This window comes from Ascoidea rubescens (assembly GCF_001661345.1).
Source record: "Ascoidea rubescens DSM 1968 unplaced genomic scaffold ASCRUscaffold_17, whole genome shotgun sequence".
Lineage (NCBI taxonomy): Eukaryota > Fungi > Ascomycota > Saccharomycetes > Ascoideales > Ascoideaceae > Ascoidea > Ascoidea rubescens.
In genome coordinates this window covers 185,169-206,830 of record NW_017962929.1, presented here as the reverse complement: position 1 = coordinate 206,830, position 21,662 = coordinate 185,169, and the positions used below count along the sequence as shown (strand labels likewise).

The 21,662-nt window shown below is 32.3% G+C and overlaps 8 protein-coding genes across 8 annotated transcripts; 5 read left to right on the top strand and 3 right to left on the bottom strand.

The window, feature by feature from the left end:
• Nucleotides 1-1,932: 1,932 nt before the first annotated feature.
• ZAP1 (Zap1p) lies at nucleotides 1,933-3,292 on the top strand. The gene has a single exon (XM_020194020.1). The coding sequence runs from the start codon at nucleotides 2,000-2,002 to the stop codon at nucleotides 2,852-2,854; it is 855 nt and encodes a 284-aa protein (XP_020044885.1). The 5' UTR covers nucleotides 1,933-1,999; the 3' UTR covers nucleotides 2,855-3,292.
• Nucleotides 3,293-4,870: 1,578 nt separating this feature from the next.
• ASCRUDRAFT_39155 (SKN1/KRE6 family beta-glucan synthesis-associated protein) lies at nucleotides 4,871-6,577 on the top strand (the record flags this gene model as incomplete). The annotated part of the gene is made up of 1 exon (XM_020190911.1): nucleotides 4,871-6,577. One exon carries the CDS (start codon nucleotides 4,871-4,873, stop codon nucleotides 6,575-6,577), a length of 1,707 nt encoding a protein of 568 aa, XP_020044884.1.
• Nucleotides 6,578-6,999: 422 nt separating this feature from the next.
• On the bottom strand, nucleotides 7,000-8,911 carry ASCRUDRAFT_15506 (uncharacterized protein). Its single transcript, XM_020189335.1, has one exon. The coding sequence runs from the start codon at nucleotides 8,875-8,877 to the stop codon at nucleotides 7,198-7,200; it is 1,680 nt and encodes a 559-aa protein (XP_020044883.1). The 5' UTR covers nucleotides 8,878-8,911; the 3' UTR covers nucleotides 7,000-7,197.
• Nucleotides 8,912-9,614: 703 nt separating this feature from the next.
• Nucleotides 9,615-10,532, top strand: ASCRUDRAFT_39215 (DnaJ-domain-containing protein; the record flags this gene model as incomplete). The annotated part of the gene is made up of 1 exon (XM_020190919.1): nucleotides 9,615-10,532. One exon carries the CDS (start codon nucleotides 9,615-9,617, stop codon nucleotides 10,530-10,532), a length of 918 nt encoding a protein of 305 aa, XP_020044882.1.
• A 1,090-nt stretch (nucleotides 10,533-11,622) lies between these two features.
• On the bottom strand, nucleotides 11,623-12,159 carry RET3 (coatomer subunit zeta; the record flags this gene model as incomplete). Its single annotated transcript, XM_020194770.1, has 1 exon — nucleotides 11,623-12,159. One exon carries the CDS (start codon nucleotides 12,157-12,159, stop codon nucleotides 11,623-11,625), a length of 537 nt encoding a protein of 178 aa, XP_020044881.1.
• Nucleotides 12,160-16,216: 4,057 nt separating this feature from the next.
• ASCRUDRAFT_88209 (S8 family peptidase) lies at nucleotides 16,217-17,621 on the top strand (the record flags this gene model as incomplete). Its single annotated transcript, XM_020194988.1, has 2 exons — nucleotides 16,217-16,459; nucleotides 16,573-17,621. 2 exons carry the CDS (start codon nucleotides 16,217-16,219, stop codon nucleotides 17,584-17,586), a joined length of 1,257 nt encoding a protein of 418 aa, XP_020044880.1. The 3' UTR covers nucleotides 17,587-17,621.
• A 171-nt stretch (nucleotides 17,622-17,792) lies between these two features.
• Nucleotides 17,793-18,605, bottom strand: YIP1 (transporter YIP1; the record flags this gene model as incomplete). Its single annotated transcript, XM_020194769.1, has 1 exon — nucleotides 17,793-18,605. The coding sequence occupies one exon, from the start codon at nucleotides 18,603-18,605 to the stop codon at nucleotides 17,793-17,795; it is 813 nt and encodes a 270-aa protein (XP_020044879.1).
• A 407-nt stretch (nucleotides 18,606-19,012) lies between these two features.
• On the top strand, nucleotides 19,013-21,597 carry CDC16 (anaphase promoting complex subunit CDC16). Its single transcript, XM_020191080.1, has 4 exons — nucleotides 19,013-19,205; nucleotides 19,263-19,589; nucleotides 19,774-21,079; nucleotides 21,371-21,597. Exons 1-4 carry the CDS (start codon nucleotides 19,199-19,201, stop codon nucleotides 21,462-21,464), a joined length of 1,734 nt encoding a protein of 577 aa, XP_020044878.1. The 5' UTR covers nucleotides 19,013-19,198; the 3' UTR covers nucleotides 21,465-21,597.
• The last annotated feature ends 65 nt before the right edge of the window (nucleotides 21,598-21,662 follow it).

Below are 21,662 nucleotides of genomic sequence, written 5' to 3'. Positions count from 1 at the left end.
ATTGTAATCCTTACCAAAGTTCAACCTCTTCTAATTCTTCAAAATCATCCACTTTAGTCCCACAAACTCCTAATGGTTTAAACTTGATAAACAATATTAATTTGAACCCTTCAAACATAATTATCAATACTGAAACAGTTTCAAATCCTTCTATTAATGGTAACAGCAATACGTTCAATGCTGAAAATACCACCAATTCAACGAATAAAGATGTTCAAAACTATTTCGACTGTTGCAAAGATGGTAATTGTACTGTTTCTAATGATAACTGTTTCTTTTTATCTAACAATAATCAAAATAAAAAGCCAATCTGGAAAAAAAATACTCTAGAGTGTCTATGTTCAATTAATAATTTAGCGAATAATTTCATTTCAAAGGATGAAAACAGTGACAATAGCCATATTAATAATGCTACTACCACTCCTAAAAATAATGATAATAACAATAAAAACGCTATCGCTTATAATAAATCTGCTAATGAAAACATTATAAATAATAATATAAACAGTATCATAAAATTGCCTGAAAATACCAATCAAATTGCTAATCAGAACACTCTTAACGATTTAGTTATGAATATGGTTCAATTATTAGTTAACCTTAAAACATTTGTAAAGACAAATAGTACCGATAATGACATCAATATTGATAATCCAAATGCTGGGTGCGATAGTCGAAATGATGGTATTGATATTGATAATGATAATCGAAACAGCGCTGATGGAAAAAGTAATTTTAAGAAAAGAAAATTAAATGACAGTATTAGCAATAAAAATGAAATGGGTTATAATAGTAGTATTGGTATTGAAAATGAAATGAGTTTGAATCAAAATATCAATGAATATGGAAATGGAAATGGAAATGGAAATGGAAATGGAAATGGAAATGAAAATGAAAATGAAAATGAAAATATGAATTTAGGTGGTGATAATGAAAATCTTAACAAGTATAATAACAAGTGTCAATGGGATAATTGTTTCAGTACAATTTTGGATTATAATGATTTCCAGAGACATGTTGTTAAAGATCATTTATTATCTGAGTATTGTAACTCGAAAGGGCAAAATTTGATATTGAACGAAAGTTCTATGAACAATATTGGTGTTAGTAGTTCTGATGCTGTTATCAATGAGAAGAATGTGGATGGTGAAAAATGGAAGCAGTTAAATCGAAATGGGAATGAGAAAGGAGAAGATTTTTTGAAAACTGAATATGAATTGTTAAATTCAAAAGAGGTTGATGTTGATGTGTTTATTAAGCATTTGACGGAGTATATTAATGAGAATAAAGAAAAAAAGTTTAATATTGATAATAGTAATGTTTCTGGTAATCTTTTCATTGGTAATACTAGTGATAATAATAATAATAATAATAATAATAATAATAGTAGGGGTAATGGTAATGGTAATGGTAATAAAAGTGAGAATGATGAATGCAAGATGAATAATAGTTTAGTTGAGAGTAGTGGGAATAATGTTAATAGCAATTTAGTGGGAGATACTAGTAATGATGGCAATTATTATGATTGTGAGTGGTTGAGTTGTAATTTCCAGGGAGATAATTTTTTTTCATTGTTTAATCATCTTAGTACGGATCATGGAAATAATTATAGAAATGTGAGTGTTATTGATGGATATGATAATAGTGGGATGAATGGAGTGAGTGGAGTGAATTTGAATGAAATGAATTTAAATGGAGTGAATTTAAACGATGTGAATTTAAATGGAGTGAATTTAATTCATAATAATAATGATAGTAATAATAATAATGATAGTAATAATAATAATAATAATAATAATAATAATAATAATAATAATAATAATAATGATAGTAATAATAATAATAATAATAATAATAATAATAATAATANAATAATAATAATAATAATAATAATAATAATAATAATAATAATAATAATAATAATAATAATAATAATAATAATAATAATAATAATAATAATAATAACAATGGGGGAATATTGTTGAAGAGAAATAACGAAATGAACTTTATTCTAAGTCCTGAAATGCTGATTTCATCTATTGGAAGTAAAAATGGATTTAATAAAGGAGCGATTTATAAATTTAATAATGGAGAAAGGAATGATAGTGTTAGTGATAATAGTGGTAATGAAGATGAGAGAAGTGTTGAACTGGATGAAAAGAGGGTTCATTATTGTAAATGGGAAATGAATTATGAAGAAAATAGGAATAATAAGAGTAATAAGAGTAATAAGAATGGTAGGAATGGTAATAAGAACAGTAAAAATGGTGATGGAAATGAGAAGATGATACATTGTAATAAAGCATTTAATAATACTAATGATTTAACCAATCATATAATTCAAGAGCATGTCGGGTCTGGAAAATCGCAATATACATGTTGTTGGGAAGAATGTGAAAGAAATCATCGAATTTTTAATCAAAGACAAAAGATAGTTCGACATTTACATGTTCATACGAAGCATAAACCGTTTGTTTGTTCAATTTGCCAACATCGGTTTTCAGTTGATACAATGTTACAACAGCATATGAGGATTCATTCGGGAGAAAAACCATTTAAATGTAAAATATGTTCAAAGACGTTTACCACGAGTTCGTCGTTAACGATTCATTTAAGGATCCATTCAGGCGAAAAACCATTAGTTTGCAAGTATCCAGGGTGTGGAAAAAGATTTAGTGAGAGTTCAAATTTGACCAAACATATGCGAATTCATGAAAAGAAGTACAAGTGCAAGAAATGCTGTCGAAGTTTTGACCGAGAGGAGCAACTAAGAGGACACTTGATGAGACATGAAAAAAAGGAAGCGAAGGAATTGAAGATCAAGACGATTGGAATTGGATTGAACAGCAATTAACAAGGTGATTTGTGTTGTTGTTGACATTAGGATAAATTATTATAGAATGTGTCACTTTTGCTTTCTTTATTAATTTTAATTATTTATCATTTATTATTATTTATTATTTAATGTTGCTCATTCATTAATTTGACATAATTTTTTTGATTTTGATTTAGTAATTTAAACAATTATTTTTGAGTTGGCTGAAACATTTTGTCTTCGAGCCCAGATAAAGCAAAGCGGTTTGTGGGTGTTATAAATAAAAAGTCGAGAGACATTTCATTGTTGCAGTTTGGAGAAGATCATCAATATAGGGTTTGGATTAATTGGTGCAAAGTCGGAAATCAAAAACCGTTGGGATCAGAGCAGACGACAAACGAGATCCGACCATTTCACGTGTGTATAGAATAAGCGCTGACCAATCCGTCTAGCGGCCTGAACACGGACGGAGCAACGGCCGCTCTCTGTTGCGCCGTGGAGACAAGAAGCTTTTTTGTGAACGCACTGGAGCATTGCCCCAATAGATTCTCCGGCACCTGTGCAACACGAAGAATGCAGCTCAAGAAAGCTATTTTTAGCGACGAGGGCACGACGCGCGAAAGAAGTGGAAGTCTAGATCACGCTGAAACAACCGGGGATATGACCCAGAATTTCTGCTGGGAGAGATCTGAGCTAGCTTGTTTTGGAAGCGAAAGCTTAAGAGGCTTCACGGCCTTTTGGTAGCAGCTTCTCAAAGTGTTTCGAAAGCACCTCTCCACAACAGCCACTTTGCACAGCATTTCCTTCTGAAGCTGCAAGAGCTCGTGAGGCTGCTTCTGCACCAGCAGCTCAGGAGGAAGCACCCGCCCAGCGCTGCGGCTCTTGGTGTTTGTGTCCGCGGGTTGCATGGCTTCGGTGTCTTTCGGAGGCTTAATCTGCAGGTACAGAATTGGTCCTTCTGAAGATGGGTCTGGGTCTGGTTCTAGAAACTTGAGCATAGATAGAGCACCGAAGTATTGCTCAAGCACTGCTCAAGCCCTGGAACAGTGCGAAATAGTGCTGATGGTGCTGGATCTGCTCACACTCGAATGGAAACACTTAGGGCATTTCTTACAAATCATGACAAATGTCTTCTGCTCCTGCTGCTCAATCCCAAAAGCACTGTTTCTTCCTTCGCATTCCCTCCAGCAACCTAATTTGCCCACTGGATGATTTTTCAGTTTTGCGATTTTGCAAATTTCCAGTTTGCAAATCTTATTTTTATTTTCCTGAACCTCCAACATATTTATCCTCTGGCTGTCTTGTTCATATATATTCATATCTACTCATCTATTCATATCTGTTTACTATTCACATTCACTATTCGCTGCTGGGCACTAGTCTCTAGGAACTAACAACTGTCTACTTCTATTGCTCTGCCTTATTGCTGTTGCTGTTCACTTTTTATTGTCTCCTCCTTGTATCTCTCGCTGGATATTGCTTTTTTACATCCACGTCCACGTCCACATCCACTTTTACCTTTATTAGATTTGCAAAATGGCCTCCAGAGACTTGACTGGAAACTACCATCCTCTAGATAATGACATCCCTCTCCAGGACAATTTAAACTCAAACAACTACAGTACCAACTACAATAATGGCAGCTCCTACAGCCTTGACGACTTCGACAACAATACAAACCATAACCCAAACATCCTAAATAGCAATGGCTTAGACAGTCACTCTGCCTCTTATCACTCAAAAATCAACAACAATGGAAGTAAAGTTCTACTAGACTCATCTTCCGATGCTGAAAGCGACTTTGATTCAAAAAATCCCTTCAACGATAACAACGTCCCATCCGCTTCCAACTCAAATTCAAATTTACTCAATAACGTCAACAACACTGCAAAGGATATACCCAACAACTACCCCTTATCTAACAACACCTCTTACGATTCACCAAATCGCCTATCCACATACGATAATGCCAACATCAACACTTCCAAAAACTCCTCTGACAACCTCATCCCTGCCGGCATCAATAGATACGATTCCTCTCTAACTCTACAAGGTATGAATAATCCCAACCCCAATACCCACAGAAATCTTAACCACCACAACAGTATCAATACTGACTCCCAGCTGCAAAGAAGTAACAACACCTACTCCTACGTCTCAGATTTCTCAAACAATTCCTCAAACTCAAAGACTAATCTCTTTCTAGCTGATGCCGATTCCTCTCCATTTGGTGGCTATCCTGCTTCTGCCTTTCCTCTACATATGGACGAAATCGAAGACGATGACTACCTTCACAACCCCGACCCAATCAACGACGCTGAATATGACAACCACAGGCTCTTGTACGACTTAAAAGCAATGGACAAGAAATCTGGCCTAGGCTTGTTCAGCTTCATCCTCCTTCTACTCGCACTATTGGTCTTGTTCGTGGTCTACCCCATATTGACCTACTCTGGTGCCACTGAATACGTAAAACCCCAGACCTTTGAATACCTATCTTCCTACCAATACCCAACCCTAAATGCCATCAGATCTGACTTGGTTGATCCAGATACCCCATCTTCTGCCTACACAAGAACTGCAAGAGATGGCTCCGAATGGAACTTGGTCTTTTCCGACGAATTCAACAAAGAAGGCAGAACCTTTTATGAAGGCGACGACCAGTTCTGGAATGGCCCCGATATCCATTACGCTGCAACAAACGACTTGGAATGGTACGATCCTGATGCTTCAACAACCGCCAATGGCACCCTCATCTTTAGAATGGACGCCTTCAAAAACCACAACTTGTACTACAGATCTGGAATGGTCCAAAGTTGGAACCAACTATGCTTCACACAGGGTGCCATGGAAGTCAGTGCAATGTTGCCCAACTTTGGTAATGTCACTGGTCTATGGCCTGGTATCTGGTCCATGGGTAACATCGCCAGACCCGGCTTCTTGGGCTCAACAGAAGGTGTCTGGCCCTACTCCTACGAAGACTGCGATGCTGGTATCACCCCCAACCAATCTTCTCCCGATGGCATCAGCTATCTACCTGGCCAGAAATTAAACTCCTGCACCTGTCTGGGTGAAGACCATCCAAATCCAGGCAATGGTAGAGGTGCTCCTGAAATTGATGCCCTAGAAGCTGCCATTGATACAACGGTGGGAACTGGTGTGGCTTCTCAATCAATGCAAATCGCTCCTTATGATATATGGTATATCCCAAATTATGACTATGTCGAAATCTACAACGACACTGTTACCTCCATGAACACCTATTGTGGTGGTCCTTTTCAACAAGCTGTCTCTGGAACAAGCACATTGAACGTAACTTGGTATCAATTTGGTGACTACCAGCCCCACTATCAAAAGTATGGCTTTGAATATCTCCATGATAACGATGACGGTTACGTCCAATGGTTTATTGGTGATGATCCCACCCTAACTGTTCATGCAAAGGCTTTACCTCCCAATGGTAACGTCGGCTGGAGAAGAATAGCTAAAGAACCTCTATCAATGATCTTAAATCTAGGTATTTCAAATAATTGGGCCTATATTGACTGGCAGTCTATTAAATTCCCAGTCGAAATGAAAATTGACTATGTCAGAATATACCAACCAAACGATAGTATTAGTGTAACTTGTGATCCAACAGATTACCCAACTTATGATTATATTCAAGACCATCTTCGTGCTTATAAAAATCCAAACTACACTACATGGGAAGAAGCTGGTTATACATTTCCTAAGCATAGACTAACAGGAGATTGTGAATAAATATTTTACTTATCTATTCACTACTAGTCAATTTTTTTTCATTTCCATTTAAATTTGTTTTATTTTTTTTATACAAGTAAATTTTTTCTCTATGATAATAGGTATGGTCTTTTTTCCTTTATATATATATATACTTGTTTGATTTTTTTTTATTTTGTTCATTCATTTATTCATTTTTTTTGTTTGTTTTGTTTTTATTTTTTTTATTTTTTTTATTTTTTTTTCTATTTATTTTACTTCTCTTAACCAAATTGTTTTATTAAAAAATTTTATTACTATTAAACTCAATTTTTCATTTTCCTTTAGTTCGTTTTCTTTTTTGCATTTGTTTCTAATAATAAAGTATTGTTTCAATTACTTTGACACTTATTCACCTATAAAAAAATCATATATTATTTACTTATAAAATCAGAAATTACCCCAAACGATTGTATTCACTAAAAAAAAAAAGAAGTATCAAGTTATTAAAAGTTAATTGAGATACTTGAAAGATTGCTTAATATAACTTAACCTCAAATAAATGAAATAAAATGCCAGTATATCTATAAAATAATTAAAAGGGCTTGATAATAAAATATAAAATCTCTTTAAAAAAAAATAATCAATTCCAAAAATAATGTTTAATTTGCAACTTGTAATTTTTCTTTCTCTTTTTCCTGATCAGCTTTGGAAAGATTTTGTTCAACTGAGTTTTTGTGAGCAATCTTTAAATTATTTAGTCTTTCAACCAAACTTGAATGATTTGTAGAAACCTCTAAGGATTCTGCGGTCTCATTATTTTTGACAGAAGGTGTTTCTTCTGTTTTCTCTTTCGAAATTTTGAGCAGGTCTTCTTTTGGTTGACTTTCAAGTGGAGTTGGTGTGTTTTGATTGGTTTCAGCTAATATTTTATTTTGTTTTTCTTTTGATTCTTCTTTTAATTCTGCTTTTAATTCTGCTTTTAATTTTTCTTCCTTTAATTTCTCTTCTTTTAATTTTTCTTCTCTTAATTTCTCTTCCTTTAGCATTTGCTCGAATTCTTTATCAATTTCTTCATTGATAATAATATCATCATTTGTATCTGATAATCTTGATAATTCTTGATTAACTTGATCAATTTGAGATTTTTGATCATCAATTTCATCAATTAGATTTTCCAATTCATCTAAACTAATTTTATTATTTAAATCTTTCAAAATAAGGTTAGATTTTTGAAGAGTATCAGCCATAATAATGTTAGTTTTTGCTTGGTTTATACTGCTTAAAATACTATCTAATTGATCTAGATTTGTAATAAATTTAATTAAATTTGATTGCAAAACTTTTTTTGATTTCAAGTAGATTTTGATTATCGGTTTATTGGAGATAGTAATTGGCAATAAATTTTTAATTTTTGATTCTACATCAGAAATTTTTGAGTCAGTTTTGGTGATTTGCAAATTTAGCAAACTAATTGAGTATTTGATTTGAGCAATTGATTTTTCTTCTTCAGTTATTGTCAACTCATTATTACTAGATTTGAATTTAATAAATTGATTCTTAGTAGCTGAATCAGTTGAAATTATAATGTCGTTTTTATCTCTTGATAAATAAGTGAAAATTGAGTCAAAATAGGTTTCTTCATTATTTTGATAATTTAAAGTTGGATTAAATGATTCTAATTTTGTTAGAAATATATTTTTTAAAATTAAGATTAAATCATCTTTTAAAAAGATTTTATTGGTTATTAAATTCACTTCGTTGATTTGTTCAAGAATTAACAATCTCAATTTATTTAGAAAGAAGATGTTGATGAATTGATCACTTTTAAGATAATTTCCTTTTTTTGAAAGCAGTAATGATGAAGATGAGGATTTCGATGAGTTTTTATTAATATTGTAATTAATACCACTGTTAATAAAACCAACAGTTAATTTGTTTAAAACCCAATAAACCAAATTTGAAACCAAATTCTTTTTGTAATAAATCGAGGTTTTAGAATTGTTGAAAAGAGTTAGAGGTAAAAAAAATCTATTTTCCATTGAATCGTCATTGATTAAATCGTTTATAACAGTGTCTAAGGACAATGGAATTAAGTGGTCTTCTGATTTTGATTTGTGATGATAAGCTAAATCATCTAGAATGTTACTAAAATCAAATATCAATATATTCAAATTTGAGATGATTTTGGATAATAAGTCTTTCCAAATTTGCAAGTTTGCCTGATAGCCATCAATATTATCAACGATTAAATCATCAAAGTTCGAGTATAAAGATTTGATTCTTGATTCTGAAAATTGGAATTGTTGATAAAGCAAGTTCTGAATCTCTTGGTGGTTCATTTTTTGATCAATCTAGCTAGTATCTGAGCAAAATATTAGAAATATGGCCAAGATATAAAGAATATATTATGATCTTTTATGTTTGAAATCAAAAACCAAGATTAAACAATTTTTTATAAACGAAAACAAAGCAATGTTGCATTTGTAGATATGCTCTCTCGCAAAAAATGTATAGGGGTTTACTAGCACATACAACAGCGTCCTGATATTAAAGGTATTTCTGCCAGAGATGGCACAATAAGAAGCAAAACCAGCCAGATGAACACAATGCATATATGCATTATGTCACACAGAAATACATAGACATGCTTATTAGATCCATACTACTGAAAGCATATCTAAATGCCGCTACTAACGTTGACCTGCATGGACACACGTGAATTGCGCAAGAAGAGCCTCAACACCGGCCTCATCTTTACACGTGCCCTTGCCGTGCTGATCTGTCTATTTTTTTTGCTTCCTGAGCTTCCTCCTGCTGTTTTCTAATCGCTAGCATCAAAGTATTAACTTATCAATGAATACAATTGAGTAGCGTATTTCTGAATTTCCTGCAGTCTCCTCCCCAACAAACACCAGCTTTTCTCTTTAAAAGTTCCACTGAATCCAGATCCCAAGGTCTTTCGCTCATCAATTTTAGTCTCAAAACATCAGTTTTTTGCACTTACTAAACTGACTTTTTTTTTGGCTCGTTTTTTTTTCTTTCACTTCCATAATCATTTGTTGATTAAGCTGACAGAATGTCTTATACGAAAGAACAGGAAATCTTGGTTGAAAAAATATTAAAAAGTGGTGAATTTTATTCAATTTTATCCGTTGAAAAATCTGCTACTGATGGCGAAATTAAAAAGGCCTACAGAAAGTTGGCCTTGAAAGTCCATCCTGATAAGAACCAGCACCCAAAGGCACCTGAAGCTTTCAAGAAAGTTTCAAAGGCTTTTGAAATTTTATCTGACCCACAAAAGAGAGCGTTATTTGATCAGACTGGAAGAGACCCTGATTCAAGACCTTCTGCTTCCACTTCTGGTTTCCAAAGAACCACCACAAATGGTCCTGCTCCCGATGATATATTTTCAGCTTTCCAAGCTTTTAATGGTAGACCAATGAATGATGATATATTCAACATTTTTTTTGGTGGTCAGCGTGGAACCACTTTTACTTTTGGTCCTGGTGGTTTTACAACTCATCGTTTCCCCCCAAGACAAAGAACTTATCAAACTCATCAAAACAGCACCAACCAACCACCTCCAGATTTTTTAACTAGTTTAAAAAGTTTGTTACCTTTATTTTTAATACTTTTAATGCCAATAATATCAATGTTTAGTGCTCACACTTCCAATAAAATCCCTGATTTTTATTTCACTCCATATAACAACTTTAATGTTCAAAGATCAACCCAAGTTTATAACATTCCTTATTATATCAAGGAATCCTCGCTTCAAGATTTAACTGAAAATGATTTAAGGGTTTTAGATAAAAAAGCCGAAAATAAATACATCACAATGCTAAATAAAAAATGTATTTATGAAAACACTGAAAGAAACAGATTGATAAATGAAGCTCATGGCTGGTTTTTTGTTGACACCGAAAGATTGAAACAAGGAAGAAATTATCCAAGACCAAATTGTGACAGATTAGCTTCGATGGGTTTAATTTAATTAAACTTAATAATAGCTATAATAATAAAACGATGATCATAACAATCGCAATAAACATATTACGCATGATAAGCATAATAATTTTCCATTTAAAGTCTGTATATATAAAATAAAAAAAACAACTTTGAAACATTTCTTTAATTTAATGTTTGAACATCCGAAAAAAAGGAGTCAGAAAAACAAACTTCAATAGCAAATAAGTTTTCTTTTTTTTCCATCTTGTTTGTTGACTAAAGAAAAGTTTTTTTATTTTCATTTTCTTCTTCTTCACACCCAAATCTTCCTCTTTGTTTTTTATTGAAACAATATCAACAACGATAGTAACTTTTATGTTTTCGTTCATTTCTTTAAGTCATACTAATACCTCTTTTTCAGTTCTATTCATAGTAATTTTTGTTAACTGACTAATATGTTAACATGAAAAAGTCAGATTCTTTCTTCTATTTTAATAATTTTTTCCCACCATCTTTATATTTTCTTTTTATAGTTGATTTATTAGCTTGATCTTTTTTTCTTTGGTTTTATTTTTTTTGTATATCTTTTTTTTTCGTTTTTAGTTTTTATTAAAAGAGTATAACATAAAAATAAGTATAATAATCTAGTTAAGTTTGGTTTTTTAAGCTTAGCTATACCTTAATCGTTTTAATATATAATAAAAATATTATACAAAAAACATTAACAAAATACCAAATGAAATTATCGAATGAGATTATCGAATAAAATTATTAAATACAATTACCAAATACAATTATCGAATACAATTGTTGAATAAAATTATCGAATAAAAATACTGAATCAAATGAAATATAAATGAAATATAAATAAAATATAAATATAAATATGAATCAGAATTAAAAATAGTAATTAAAGCTGTTGTTGAAAACTTTGAACTTTTTTTCTTGCAAATTGTAAAGCGCTAAAAAACTATAATTATGGAAAATAAAATTGCAAAGTCAGTAAAATCAAAATCCAATCAAACATGTCTAATGAAGAACAATCAAAAAAAAAAACAACGATTAACACAAAACTAATAAACAAATATTTCTCTTTTTAGTTGGTTTAGCCAAACAAAAACAATAAAAATCTAAAATTAAAATAAAAAGGACATTAATTTACTTACGCCTTTTTCAGATAATTCAATATTTCTTAATGAAGGAGTTTCAGCACTGGGTCTTGTTGAAACTCTGGAAGCAATTACTGAGCCTTCTGTTTCCAAAATAATACCATCATCACAGGTTTCATCAATAGCCAAACATACAAAGTCATAGTTTTCCTGAACTGACTTTTTATCAATAGCATGTCTTAATACAACATCTAGAGCATCTCTTAGTCCTATCAAAACCTGGTACAAACATGCCTCATTTTCGTCGATATTTCCAATTATATATATGATTATGTCTGAAATCTCCTTGTAAACAACAACCTGGTTTTCGAATAAAATTATGTCTGATTTTAATTTGTAAGTCTTGGAAAACAATGATGATTCAAATGCCAATTGAGATTTCAAAGTTGGAAATGGAGCTGGTTCTGTAGAATGAATTGGAGTGTAGTACTTGGCAAATAATCGTTTGCCTTCGTTATCCAATATCAATATCGCATTTATAGAATAAAGAGAAAAGTCAGCCATTGTTGGTTGCCAAAACAGAGAATAGAAACGAAGAGATTTGGTTATTTCAGCTTCAACTGAAGTGATGCTGAAATTAAATTGTTGAAGTGTTATTTTGAAGACCCTCGGAACTCATCTTCATCACGTGCAAAATTTTTAATATTTTATTTTTTGGAAAAACTTTGCAGAATTTCTCAAATGGTTGAAAGGTTTTACTTTTATTAATAAAGAATTAGCTAATTCTTTAATTCCTGCTTCTTGTGATCTTGTATTAATTGAAACTGCAATGGGAGTGCCAGCACTTTTTCGATGGTTGTCCTTGAAATACCCCAAGATTATTACTCCTGTAATACAGCCTGAGAGTTATGACAATTTCGATTACACTTCCCCAAACCCCAATGGGGAGTTGGATAACCTATATCTCGATATGAATGGTATTGTCCATCCATGTGCTCATCCTGAAAATAAACCTCCTCCGGAAACAGAGGAAGATATGATGCTTGAAGTCTTTATCTATACTAATAATGTTGTTAATATGGCTCGTCCAAGAAAGGTGCTAGTCATTGCTATTGATGGTGTTGCTCCAAGAGCCAAAATGAATCAACAACGTTCAAGAAGATTTAGGTCTGCCAAAGATGCTCAAATTGAACAAGAGGAGTTAGAAAAGCAAATAATGATAAAGGAACAGATCCACGGCCAGGTCATTGATAATGCAATCAAAAATAAGAAACACTGGGACTCTAATGCAATTACTCCAGGAACTCCCTTCATGGACATTTTAGCCAGATCACTTAGATATTGGGTTGCATACAAATTAGCGACTGATCCTGGATGGAAAGACTTGAATGTTGTCATCTCTGATTCCTCTGTTCCTGGCGAGGGTGAACATAAATTGATGAATTTCATTAGATCTCAAAGAGCAAATCCAGAATATAATCCAAACACAACTCATTGCATTTATGGTCTAGATGCTGATTTGATTTTTCTTGGTTTAGCCACTCATGAACCGCATTTCAGAATTCTTCGAGAAGACGTTTTCGCTGAACAAAAATCAAAGCCAACAATGAAAGACCGAATAAAAATGGCCTTGAAACCAGAAAAAGCTCTAGAAAAGGCTCTGGAAAAAGAAGACAAACAGAAACCTTTCATATGGTTACATATTCCAATTTTAAGAGAATATCTATCTGTTGAATTATCAATTCCAAACTTCAAGTTGGACTTTGAGAGGTGCATTGATGATTGGGTTTTTTTATGCTTTTTCATTGGAAATGATTTTTTGCCTCATTTACCTTCTTTAAGTGTGAGAGATGGTTCAATTAATATTTTAGTTAGAATTTGGAAATCAATTCTCCCTATACTAATATCCGTTGATCCTTCTAACATTACCGAAGAAAATATGAAAAAAAATAAAAAATCAAGTTACTTTTTGACTTGCGATGGCCATATAAACTTCCATGGTGTTGAATTGTTGTTAAAAGAACTAAGTCAGTGTGAAATGGGAATATTTATCAAAAAACACAATTATGATTTAAAACAAGAGGAATATTATAAAAGAAAAAATTTATTGAGAGAAAATAAAAAGCTAGCTAAAGAACTTTTGAAAACGTCAAATTCAACTGTTACTATGGAGAAAGGGTTGGCAACTTCTGTTGATTACCAGTTATTTGATCCAAGTAAAGATAGAAATAATGTTAAACTTGATATCAGTAAAATAAATTTAAGTAAAAAAGAGATTGAAATACAAGAAAAAATGAAAAAAAATGAGGAAATAATTAAAAAATCTCATGAAGTTCAACAGACTTTCTATGATAATATTGCAGAACAAATGCTGAAAATGAATTCCAGTAATATGAGTGCCGCAGCAGCCTTAAAAGCACAATTATCAGCTAATTCAAAAACGGATTCCCCTTCAATTGGTCAAAAAAGATCGTTTTATCAAGTTCAAATTTCTGAAAATACTACATCAGTTAGCACTAGTGACTTGGAAATGAATACATCAGAACTTCCAGATGAGATGAATTTGGTGAATAAAGTTATTAAGAACTCGGGATCTGATAATATTATAGACAATAATGGAGACATTAAATTTTATGAAAGTGGTTATAGTGACAGATATTACAGAATGAAATTTGGAATCACTGATAAGGAAGTGCCTTTGTATAGAAAAAAGCTTGTTACCTCGTATTTAGAAGGTGTTGCATGGGTATTACTATACTATTATCAAGGCTGTCCTTCTTGGAAATGGTATTATCCATTTCATTACTCTCCTTTATGCATTGATTTTGGTGATTTTGATTTCTCAGAATTGTCAATTAGCTTTAATAGAGGGGAGCCCTTTAAACCCTTTGAACAGTTAATGAGTGTTTTACCAGCAAGCTCTGCACATAATTTGCCACCTGTTTTTCATGATTTGATGAAAAATAAAGACTCTGAAATTATTGATTTTTATCCAGAAAATTTTGATTTAGATAGTAATGGCGCTCATGTAAGTTGGTTATATATTCCTTTACTTCCCTTTATTGATCAAAATCGATTGTTAACAGCTGTTGGTAAAAAGTATCCTCTACTCACGGACGATGAAAAAAATAGAAATGAAAATAAAGTTGAGGAGTTAATGATAAGTAGCAAAAATTCATGGTATAAAACTTGGAGAAAAAAACTTTATCCTAAAAAAAAACCAATTGAAGATGATGCTTGTTTTCATTTTAACGCACATAAGACAAATTTTTGTGGAACTGTTACCAGAGACCCTTCTTATGATACAAAATCTGTGGTAATTTTTCCATTACTGATTAATGATCCTACCAACCTCTATCCCAGTGAGATTTCTAACACCAATTACCTTAGATTACGTTATAATTATTATTTTGACCCAATTGAGGATAAAAAAATATCCGGAAAGTCTATGCTATTGGGAGGATTTATTCCACCACAAAGAAATCTCAACCAAGAAGATATTAACAGTATTAAATATGGTAAGGGGTATGCACAAGATCGATCTTATAGAAATTTCAAAATGGGAAACGATGATAATAATGATACTGAACCTGTTTTAATTGGACCAGATAAGAAAGTATCTAGTATATATAAAAATCGTTCTGGGGGTTTTCAGGTTTTTCTAAAAACTGATATTGGTGATGAAACTCACGGTATTGTTAGAGAAACACACATACAAAACGTAATTGCCAATGCATATAATCAAAACAACGGTTATAGTAATAACAATTATAGAGGCAACAATTTCAGGGGCAACAGCTTTAGAGGTAATTACAGAGGTAATTACAGAGGTAGCTTTAGAGGAAACAGAGGAAACAGAGGTGGTTTCAAAAGTTACAATAACTTTGAACGTCGTAATTTTAATGGAAATCGGGATTTTGATGGTTATGGAAACTCATCAAGTGGTGTTTTACCAGATCCCTCTACAGGAGTGCTACCAAATCCACCTAATAATTTGAATGCTAATAGAGGAGGAGTCTTCAATAACTTTAGTAACTTAAGTGCATATTTTAATAATACCACCAACAGCAATACCAATACCAATAACAATAACAATAACAATAACAATAATCTGAATAGCTTTAATGGGTTCAATAATAATGGAAATAACACAAATAACAATTATAATTTTAATAATTTCGACAATTTCAATTTCAAAAATTCAAATAATTATAACAGGTAAGCTTAGGTTTAATAAAAATGGGGTCTGGTTATTTTAGTTAATAGCTTTTTGTATCATAGTATTAGGATTTTTTTTGTTTTGGTTCATAGTGAAATAAATAACCGATATTATAATGGCCTTTCAGTTCTGTTTACACGTGATGAAATGCTTCTTCTGCTTCTTCTGCTTCTCAGTTACACAAACAGCTATCCAGGCATTAAAACCATCTATATTGATTTTGTATTGTGGGATATTTTTGGCATTAGATAGTAGATGCTAATTTGTTCAGTGTTTTTTTCAACTAAAATTTAATCTTCACCAAGTTTATCCAAGGCATTCTCTTTTTGTTTTTAATGAATCTTTTTTAATATATTCTAAAAGATTCTATTATTGCTTGATTTATATATTATATTGCTAATAATGCTAAGCTTGACAAAAATATTGGTTTGGCTTTCTGGTTTGCTATATTTTGTTAATGCAGGTTATTTTGTGCAGTTGAAGACTCCAACTACTTTTGAAGCATTATTGAAAAAAGATGACAAAGTTAAAGCACTTCGTCATATCAGGCCATTGATTAAAAAGGCCTTTTCCTTTGAAGGATTTGAAGGATTTGCTGGAGATTTTGATTCTGACATTTTGGCCAGATTGGCAAATAATCCATTAGTACGAAATACCTTAAAAAAATTAAATTTTAGTTTTGGTTTTTTTAAAAAGCTAATACTAATAGTAAATTTAACATTGAATATTTTATTATTTTGCAAATTAAAAAAAAAAAGGTTGCCGAAATAACACCAGACATCAACATAAATGTTTTTGATAATTACAATGTTCAGCATGATGCTCCCAGACATTTAGTACGTTTATCACAGCGTGAAAAGATTCCTTTTCATCCAGAAGAAAACAACTATTATTATCCCAGTGAGTATCAAGGTGAAGAAGTTACTGCTTATGTTATTGATACTGGGATTAATTGTGCTCATCCTGAATTTGAGAATAGATGTGAGAATGGTGGTGACTTTACTGGTGAAGGACCTGGAGATAGAAATGGGCATGGAACTCATGTAGCTGGAATTGTTGGTTCTAAGACATATGGGGTAGCTAAAATGATCAATCTTATTGAAGTCAAGGCATTGGATAAAAGTGGAAGTGGAACATTAACTTCAATAATTGCAGGTGTTGAATATGCAGTTAAACATCGAAGAGAAAATGAGATTGAAGCAGCAGTAATGAATTTATCAGTTGGATCATTTAAAAATGTAGTGTTGAATAAGGCAATTGAGGCAGCAGTGGCATCTGGGTTTGTTGTAATAGCAGCAGCAGGAAATTCCAATTCGGATGCATGCAACACTAGTCCAGCAAGTGCCAAAAGTGCTATTACAGTTGGTGCAATTGATGATAAAACAGATCATTTGGCATCATTTTCTAATTGGGGCAGATGTGTGGATATATTAGCTAGTGGTGTTAAGATTGCCAGTGTCAATTCAAAGGATTTTAATGGAAAGCCATTACATTTATCAGGAACTTCGATGGCAGCGCCAATAATAACTGGATTAGCAGCATTATATTTAAGCTCAGGATTACCAAATGATGAGATTAAGGAAAGATTAAAAATGACTTCGACCAGTGGAGCAATTTCAAGGTTATCATTTATATTGAAGCCAATGACACCAAATAGATTAGCGTATTTGCCATATTATGATTTAACTTCGGATTTTATTGAGCCGTATTTTTCTAATTATACAGAGAGTTCTGTTGAAAAAGGAAAGTCAATGCCAGTTTTAATTTTATAAATGACATTATAGAAAAAAAAATAAAAAAACAAAAGAAAACAAAAGAAAACAAAAAAAACAGATATTTTGAGGGTTTGAGGTTTTAAGGTTTTTAATTTTTTTTTTCTTTGTTCTACTCAAATAGGCAAGATATATAAGATAAGATAAAGACAAGTTTTAATGAAGATAATATTTCAATGTATTAACGAATTATGAATTATTTAAATTTACGATTTTTCAACAAATATAGCCATTAAGGTAAATATACTATAAAACAAACCCAAGGGATAAGCAGTTAAAAATCTGATATTTTGTAATTTTAATGTTAACACGAAGAAACCACTAGCAGAATAGGTTGACCAAACTGTGCAAATAGCACCTAAGAGATAACCGAAAAAATTATCTAGACTTATAAAAACACCCAAAAAGCTCACAAATACTAGGGGTAATAAACAATAGCCAATTATGCTAGCAGACTTTGCAAAATCCAATTCTTTGATTTCACCTTCAGGTTTGGAATCGTTAGATTGTTGTGGAATTGAATAGTTTCCGTAAATATCTATTCCTGGAGGTTGATTGAAATTATAAGAATTATTGTTTGTGTTTAGCATGTTGTATGATTCTTCAAGATTTGAAGAAGCCATTAATTTAAGAAACCAATGTAAAGATAAAGTCCCAAATAAACCACAGCCGTATATGTAGCCAAAATGAATTTTACCTGCTAGCAATAGGAAAACGCCGAATAAAAGAACAAAAAAAATAGGGCCAGCTAGATCAGAATCATTTAAAATTGTAGAATCGCCTGAAGCCAAATTTGATTTATTCTTATTGAACTTGTTGAAGGGGTTCAAAACAGCCATTGTTTTCAATTTGATGTGGTTGAAATTTATATCCAATTCCTCCAACAACGATGGTTCGCCGGGGTAGCCAGAAGTAGAAAAAGCAGCAAGTACTCCAGTGGACAACTGGTTTTCAGTGGACAAAGAAGCCATATTGGATGTCGACGAGTTCATTGGGTTAGAATAATATTGGTTGTTCATTGAACCAGACAAGTTGGAATTGAAGATATTGGGGTTCAAAGGGCCAGCTGAACCAGAAGGCCTAGGAATTGAGCCAGAAATGGGATATTGGGACTGGTAGTAACTCATATTGTAGACAAACAATAGCAAGCAATAGACCAAGATAGCAAGTTGAAGATATGAGAAGCAGTTGCACAGTAACAACAGTGCTCCAGAGACAGCTGTTTTTGAGGCCAGAGCTGAAGCTGATCCAAAACCACTGTGCTGGCAGATGCATATAACAGTTCAAGTATGCGGTCCACAATGCTGGCTCGGAACCTGCTTTTCAGCTTCTTCTTCAGCTTCTTCAGCTTCACCAGACAAAGACAAATACAACACAAGTGCTCCAGAAGAGACAAAACAGCACCATGCCCTCACTTCGCACCAACACTCCCTCCCAACATGACTCGACGTTGGCCATTTCCCCATTGCTCACTGCCTCCACCAGAAACCGCCAGGTGAACAGCATCTTTTCCACTCCCATCAGACACAACTTGTCCCAGAAACCGATTAGCTCCAATCTTGCGAACCAGCACCACAATCGCAACACAATTCATGCCAATCTCTCCTTGAACATGATGAGTAGCCATAAGAGCCATCATAGCTACAATAACAATCAGGAGGATGCCATTGACGCAGAAATCTCGTTGAGCCAGCCAATTCTTTCCCAGGCCGACAAATTGAGGTTGTGGAGACATGATGCTTTGATGCAACATCACTATAAGACTGCTGAGTATATTGGCGACAAAATATTGGCCTTGACAGACGATCCAAGCGACGCCTTTTGGCTAGCTCAAGTGTACTATTCTGCTGGAAACTATATCAGAGCCTATCAGGTCTTATCAACAAAGGAGTTGTCACAGAGCATAGCGTGCAGGTATCTATCTGGTTTATGTTTGACAAAATTGAATCGATGGGATGATGCTTTGGATGTGATAGGTGAATCAAATCCTTTTAAAAGAGAAGGTAAGCCAAACTTCATATTTCTAAGTTTTTATTTCTTTCTTTTTTTATTTCTTTCTTTCTTAACCGCTGATAAGATTCCTGCTACTAATATCATAATAACATTACAACAACAATTTATTTCTAATTCATTTTCAATTCATTTTCAATTCATTTTCAATTTGTTTTTAATTTATAATATACTAAGACAATGTTCATAACAAAAACTATGATGGAGGTGTGAAGCTAGAGGCTTCAATGTGTTACCTTAGAGGCATGATATATGCAAACCAAAATAACTTTGATAGAGCAAAGGAATGCTATAAAGAAGCAGTTCAAGTAGACGCCAAATGCTTTGAAGCGTTTGACGAATTAATCCATAACAACTTTCTTACTGCCCAAGAAGAATGGGACTTTTTAAATACTTTGGATTTTGAAGATGCAAATGATAACCAAGAATTAGTAAAATTATTATACATTACAAGACTAAACAAACACTATAATATTCCCAAATTTGAAGAGGCAGAAAGCATATTAAAAGAAGAATACAATCTAACCAATAATAACGATATACTATTGTCAAGAGCAGATTTACTTTTCATTCAATGCAAATTTCAAAAATGTCTTGAAATTTGTGAAAAAATCTTAAAAAATGATGAATATAATGTTTCAATAATGCCAAACTATTTAAGTTGCTTACATGAATTAGGCGCAAAAAATAAACTATTTGCAATGGCTCATAAATTGGCCCAAAATCAACCAACTTTATCAATAAGTTGGTTAGCTGTTGGAATTTATTATCTTTCAATAAATAAAATATCAGAAGCAAGAAAATATTTCTCCAAAGCTTCAATAATGAACCCGAATTTCGGTCAGGCTTGGATAGGTTTTGCTCATACTTTTGCCGCTGAAGGTGAACATGAACAAGCAATATCGGCTTATGCTACTGCTGCAAGATTATTCCCAGGCACTCATCTACCTAATTTATTTCTTGGAATGCAATATCTCCAAATGAACAACTTGACTCTAGCTGAAGAATACCTAACTACTTCTTATCAAATTTGTAATACCGACCCGCTTCTATTAAATGAAATGGGTGTAATATATTATCACAAGAATGATCTTAAAAAAGCTGAATATTATTTTTTGAAAGCATTCAGCGCTTCAAGAAATTTAAATTCAGATTCAAAAGCTTGGTTATCAATTCATGCAAATTTGGGCCATGTTTATAGAAGATTAAACTCATTTGAAAAATCTCTTGAATGCTTTAATCAAGTTTTGAAAATTTCTTCAAAGGATGCAAACGTTTATTCTGCAATTGGTTTAGTTTGTTTAAAAATGAATAAAATAGATAAAGCCATTGAAAATTTACATGATGCTTTAGCTCTAGCTCCAAGTGATCCGGTAGCAAATGATTTAATGAAAAAAGCATTGGAAGAAAACTCAAAAAGCTCAATCAATAACTCTCAAATAGATTCATTATTATCAAAAAGAATTTCCTCAAAAGGATTTATGTTTCATAATTCACTTCTTTCTAACTCGAAAAGATTGAAAAATAATCATAATCTAGATACTTCTTTTAATTTTGATAATCCTGATTCAAATAATGATTTCTTTTCTAAAACATCCAAGCTATTAAGTCTAAATAAGGCTACACTAATGTATAAAAAAAGATATAAAGGGAAACAATCAGAAATTATTTCCACATCAAACTTAGGTACAGAAAAGAAATTATCAGGTTTGAGCAAATCTCAAAGATTTAATACAAAATTTGGAAAAAGCCCAGAAGACATTAATAATTTGAGTGAAAATAGTGATACAAAAACCCTCGCAAAAAGTTTAATACAAGGAGAGCAAAGTAGTGATGAAGAAGATGTAATGGATATTGAAACCGATTAGTAACAGCTTCATTATTTTAAATAGCTTATTGCTTTAATTTATAGAAATTTAATTTGAAATAATAGAAATAAAAACTAAAACTAAAAAAAAAATGTATTAAGAGTCAAATAATAAAAAGAAACACACAAAACCTTTCAAGCCAGTTAATGTAAACCTTAAAAATTAATCGTAATAAAGATTAAACATAATAAATAATAA